At 36.1% G+C, this 6,118-nt stretch overlaps 1 protein-coding gene across 7 annotated transcripts; it reads right to left on the bottom strand.

The window, feature by feature from the left end:
• Positions 1-6: 6 nt before the first annotated feature.
• LOC147380608 (uncharacterized) lies at positions 7-5,879 on the bottom strand. Of its 7 annotated transcripts, XM_086431462.1 has the most exons (8): positions 5,343-5,879; positions 4,274-4,406; positions 3,894-4,049; positions 1,824-1,920; positions 1,638-1,735; positions 1,355-1,510; positions 347-754; positions 7-175 (listed from the first exon to the last, which is right to left on the bottom strand). In XM_086431462.1, exons 6-8 carry the CDS (start codon positions 1,463-1,465, stop codon positions 35-37), a joined length of 660 nt encoding a protein of 219 aa, XP_086287588.1. In that variant the 5' UTR covers positions 1,466-1,510; positions 1,638-1,735; positions 1,824-1,920; positions 3,894-4,049; positions 4,274-4,406; positions 5,343-5,879; the 3' UTR covers positions 7-34. The 7 variants fall into 7 exon arrangements, 6 of the variants coding, with proteins under 6 accessions (XP_086287588.1, XP_086287589.1, XP_086287587.1 ...); XM_086431463.1 differs by lacking the exon at positions 4,274-4,406 and having other exon boundaries at positions 5,343-5,874; XM_086431461.1 differs by lacking the exons at positions 3,894-4,049; positions 4,274-4,406 and having other exon boundaries at positions 5,343-5,870.
• Between the last annotated feature and the right edge of the window lie 239 nt (positions 5,880-6,118).

Here is a 6,118-nt window from a genome sequence, read left to right as displayed (position 1 = left end):
TCCTTCTCTGCCTGAAATGGTTTGGGTAAAAAAGTTATAGAGATGCTATATATATTTTTTTAAAGTCAGTTGAGAATTCACTCATTAAATTAAGCCGAATACTGACCTGAAGAACAATTGCAGACAATGCTTTTGTTGGCGAAGCTGATACAACACTGCAAAAGGCATTGACTACCTATACAAAATAATTAGAGTTGGTCAATTTGAACGATTTGAATTAATCACCTTAGTTCAAAGAACTTGAGCTAGAAATTTGTTGTCTCTTACCATCAAAATGAATAGAGTAACCTTAGACGTAATTATAAAATAAATTATATATTATAAATAAGACATGATAGAACAGTACCTGTCTCCTCCCTTGTTGAGAAGACGTGCTTTCGTCGCTCAGTTGTGTTTCCGGGGCTGCAACCAACTTGTGCCACAGCAAGGAAACAACAGAGAAGCATAACTCTTGTTTATCGGCGAGTACAGACTTTAGAAGAACTTGGGCACTACAATTGAATCCAATATGTCTGTCCCTTATAAGGAAATTAGCCAAATCTGATGCATCCTTTTCCAATGAGGATGCCCTTGTATCCTTCATGAATGTCAATGAAGCATAACGCTTTAGTGAAAATAGTGCTTCTAAGATTCCTAATATCCGTCGGGCATGTTGTATGGCAGCACACAAACCATTTTGTAACCCATTTGAAGAACCATTAAGTTTTGCAAGCTTGGCCATGCTAGGTACATCTTTAGAAATCAATGGGAACATCTGAAATTCACAAGCCAAAGCACACCCAAGATCTTTTCCTTGAAATCAGACCTGTCCCCTCCTGCTATTATGTCCAAATGGCTTTTAAGATTTTAAGCGCAATTTTGACGTCGCCAAGACCTCAATATGACGTAGTGAATGGTTTCTTTAAAACATTACCTACCCATCAATTTTAATTGGACCTTCCTCTCAATGCATGTCAATGCTAAAGCTACACTCCATATGCTTTGCCTTGGTCCTATTTATTCTAAATTCCTTGAATAGTGTAAGGAGTGTTCAAATTGGCGCAGAAGATTGTTTGGTGAAGAAAGGCATAGTGTAAATAGTGTTCACAGACTCCCCTTTCTATGCTCAAATTAGAGGTTTGGTAGGACAAACGCCAAAGACAACTCTATGGGCAAATATTCCACCAAGAATTCATTCATTCATATGCTCAAATTGGAGGTTTGATAAGTTTTTCATAGTTATACACGACTATAATTTAGTCATGGATAGTGTACAGAAAAAGCATTCAACTAATTATGTGTGTGTGTGTGTGTCTGTCTTAAAGATAAGGCAATATGGGCAAAGCTGAAATACTCATCTCCACTAACTTCTTACCTTTGAGGCAAGGCCTTTGGCAGCAAGATCTTGCATAGTAATTTGAACAGCCCCAGGTTGCTTTGGTCCACATGACACCCACGAGTCATTAGATGTCTTAATGAAAAACATTGCATCTTGAGTTTTGTGAATGGGTTCGAAGAGAACGTCTTTTACCTGTCAAAGATCCAAAGAGTGTGATACCAATCTAATCTCAACAGCATCACTCAAGAAAAGATGTACAACAACACCAAAACATTGAAGTGAATGAATGAAAATAATCTATTAAAGTCTGTTCACGTACACAAACAGAAATATCCGAACCAAAGAACCCTTCGTCTTGTGTGCCAAGGTCTCAAAGTCACTTTCAGTCAAGTTGTGAGGGGTATCTCCTAGATGAACCTGCTCATAACCATCAAGTTCAATGACAGAGGCAACTAAAAAGATCAATGTTACAATTACCCATATTTTAATGGACTGATTTTCTCACCTCTTTAACCTCCTCAACAGGATAGGAAGCTTTTATTGGTATTCCCAGCTCTTTCGGTTGGACATCGATAATGACAAACACAAGGTTGGCAACACAGCTGCAATAACAAAATGAATTTAAAACTCTAAGTCTGCCGTTTTCTCCTTTAATTCATATGTATGAATGTGTGTATTTATGCATGAATACAGTAATGTAATGAAAAATATGAACCTAGACAAGTCAACGAATGATAAGTGGTAAGCAAGACTACCAAGAGTTGTCCTTACCTACACTCTAATTTCAGACTACAGAGTACATCGCTCGTAGAATGTAGAAACAGCCTACCAACAGGAAGGGATGGGTACTACTCAACTTGTTTATCAAGGCAAGAGCTCTAAGCAAATGGCTCAAGATCAGCCTAGCATGAACATGTCTATCTTATTTTACTTTGTGATGCATAAGTCAATGAATTAGTTCTCAAGAAATAAGCAAGACTCTAAAAGATTTGTGAGAGGTAAAGAGATGATCTGGAGATTTGACAAAAGCAAACTTGGTTTCTTGTGAACTAAGTGCAATCAGTTTCACACAGTTATTAAAACTGTCTACTTCATTATAGTTTGTAACTTCTGCAACCTATGACACATTGATAAATAGTCTCACACAAGGTTTGTTGGCGTGTAGAGATGGCAAATTTCAAAGATTGTGCTTGTTATTGTTGAGTTTCTTCATTTTATCAGAGTCATTTCAAGAGTTAACCCTTGGACGATCTTGCAAGTCTTTATTTAAGAAAAAACCACCCAATGGGTTGAACAAGTCATCTTCATCTTCATCGGTGGTGAATTCACAAGTCATCTTCATCTTCATCGGTGGTTTCTTGTTATTTAATCATTGTCGATGATTTTAGTAAATATAAGTGTTTGTATCCTACGAAATCTAAATCTCAAACTTACGATATCTTTCTCTTTTAAATTGTTGGTTGAAAATATGCTCAATATTAAAATCAAATCTTAAGTGAAAAGTGAAAAGTTGAAAAGTTCAATTATGTAAGTAATTGAAAAGTTGCAGAAGTAATACCAAACACCACTATCTAGATTACAAAAGCGATCAATGGTCCGAACCAACATGGATTGCCAGATATATTGTTAATACAACACCACAGCCCTCTGGATTACAGAAACCCTACTCTTTTTTTTTCTTTTTGGCCCACGTGTATTGAGCGCTTCCCTAAGGTGGGTATTTTTGTAAATTGGGGATGCCCTTGTTACACGTAGACCAATATGAACATGGGGTTTCATGCAATCTCCATAATACCAGTTTCTAAATTGTGGTAAGATTTCATTGGGTCAATTACATTTAAAAAATTAACTTTTTGAGCTTGATCTGAATGAAGTTTTGAAAATCAGTGACCACACAACTCCCAAAATTAAATTTAAAATTCAACAACAAAAAATGACTTTTATTTATTTATTATTTTTTGAGAAAATCTAAAAATTTTGTGATCTTCATCATATCATGATTTTGGATGTTAATGTGATGCAGTCATGAATTTTACTTTTACTACTGAGAGGTTTTTTTTGGATCTCCAAAACGTAGGTTTTCAAAATCGCATTTTTCACTCTTAATTTTTGCGTTCGACTTTGAAGCCGTCAGCCTGCTTCAAAATTTTGATAGAACCCTCTTCACAACTTGACATGTGGCTTTTCTATTTATTTCACATCCCTATTTTTCATTATTATTTGGAATACCTCCCTGGATACACCACGCGTAAACCAAGGAGAAGGGTTCTATCAAAATTTTGAAGCGGGCTAGACCCTTTTGGTGAACCAGTACCCCACAGATGTACCATGTCATGTTGTAGCTGGACGTTCATCAAGGCCACGAAAATGCCATGTCGCATGTGGGGTAATTTTAGTAAATATAAGTGTTTGTATCCTACGAAATCTAAATCTCAAACTTACGATATCTTTCTCTTTTAAATTGTTGGTTGAAAATATGCTCAATATTAAAATCAAATCTTTGCAATAAGATGGTGGTGGTGAATTCACAAGTCGTCGGTTTCATATTCTTTTATCATCTAATGGTATCACTCACCGGTTGTCATATCCACACTCCAGAACAAAAAGGAGTTGTAGAACGAAAACACTCCAGAACCAATGTGGTCGGAATCGGTCTCTCCTTGCACAAGCATCAATGCACCTTACTCTTTGGATGGAGACCTTTACCATGGCTGTTTTTCTAATCAATAACCTACAGTTAAAAAAATACTAGGACATGTTAGTCCATGTGAAAAATTATTTCGCAAGTCACCCAATTATTCCACACTCCGGATTTTTTATTCTAGATGTTATCCCTTTTTGCGACCCTACAATAATGCAAAAATGGAATTATGTACTTCTCCTTGCATCCTCATTGGATATAACCTTAATTACAAAAGGTACAATTGACTTGAACCAAATTTTGGACGAATGTACCTTCCTTGTCATGTGACATTTGATGAAAGCCAATTCCCCTTCTCCACATCACGAGATCCTTCACAAAAGTCTCCAACTTCAAATTCCTCATTACCCATTTTTGTTCCATCATACTCCTATTCCTCACATTCATCTGGTGACAAGTTCAGCAGAACCGACATTACGGACATGCCAACATCAACATGGGATATTGTTCCAACATGCAATGAAACAGAGAACTCCTCTCCCATCACCAATATTCAACCTACCCTACACCTACACCCAACTTCACTCCTATCTACCTCAACTACAACTGTCACAATTCTATGCACAAAATCCAAGAAACCTAAATTACCACCTACTTGTCTAAATATACACCCCATGGTTACACGAACCAAGTTTGGTACTCAAGAAAGGTATGTCTACTGTCGAGACCCCATTTTCAAAAATAATCTACATAGTGACTGATTTAGCAAGACCATATAATGTTATACAATAGCAGTAGTTTTGTAACTAGCGCATGTTTCATGAACGTTACCAAAAGTATAATCAAGCAATAGAACTCTTCATAAGACAGAAAATTTGAAATTTCATAGCAAAACATCTCCAAGACTTTGTAATCATATGGTTATAAAAATATGTTGGAACCACCTTAGATTGTTTATTGGGTTCAACAGAAAAAACTGACTAATTATTTATCATTAAGGATAGTTTTTTTTTTTTTTTCAGATTTATCTTCCATTTTATTTCATCCCAAATCACTTAAATATGATTCAAAGTTAAAACAAAACCACGGGTGTGACCAATTCAGGAAAATCCACAAAAATGGAAGAAAAAGATACAAACAGATAGATCATATTAATTATGGAGATGTTCTAATTTCAAAGCATAGCGTATGTGTAATGGATTTGATTCTCTTAGGAATTTTTACAAACAGTTGGTGCACATTAATTTGAAGGAAAGACAATATGAAGGAAAACCTTCAAAATCAGACAAGAATAATCTAAAATATTGAATGCAAACTTCAAAGCATTTGAAATCTTAAATTAATTAATGAAAATCTTAGATTCAATCAAAAACTTTAACATACCTGAAGATTCGATCACAAACCAAGCAAAGGGAGGGAGATCGAACAAAGCCCTAAAACTTTCGATCAAACGCCGATCGATTATGCCCTAAAACTTGCAAATCAAAATCTGATTGCGTCGTTAAAATCACAGATTCTGTGAGTGATAGATCAAGCGAAGATCTTTCGATCAATTTCTTTCCAAAAAAAAATTCCGATCGATTTACTTTCCAAAATGAAAAAAAATTGATCGATTCTGAGTGAGAGAGAATCGAGTGAGTGAGAGAGAGAAACACTTGATCAAGACTTAGAGAGTTTATTCGAGAAGAGAGATCCGAGGGAGAGAGAGAGAGAGATTCGAGAAGAGAGATCCGAGAGAGAGATTCGAGAAGTAAGATCCGAGAAAAGAGATTCGAGAAGAGCGACGGATTTGAGAGAGAACGAAAGAGAAGAGCAGTCGAGTGAGATTGAGAGTGAGAGGAGAGACAGAGATGAGTAGAGAGTGAGAGTGAGAGAAGAAAAGAGAGTTCGACAATGGCGAAAGTCGAGTTTCTGTCTGAAATTTTTTGTTAGAATAACTATCGGCACCCCAACTTTTACTTATTACATGAAACGACGTTTAAACGACAGCCAAAAACTGTCGCAATTAACGACAGCCTTTAGCAGTCGTTTTTAGCGCATTTCTACCGTCGCAATAATCGCGATATGACGTAGTGTCTTACATACGAATTGGGATGGCGTTAGCTAAAGTTGATGTGGCAATAAAATCTCTCTAATTTTTTTTAGGCATTTTAGTTGAT

The sequence above is a fragment of the Akebia trifoliata genome, unplaced genomic scaffold (genome assembly GCF_017979445.1).
Source record: "Akebia trifoliata isolate Shusen 1 unplaced genomic scaffold, ASM1797944v1 Contig01241, whole genome shotgun sequence".
In the NCBI taxonomy this organism is placed as follows: Eukaryota; Viridiplantae; Streptophyta; class Magnoliopsida; order Ranunculales; family Lardizabalaceae; genus Akebia; species Akebia trifoliata.
This window is presented reverse-complemented; position numbering and strand designations above follow the sequence as displayed.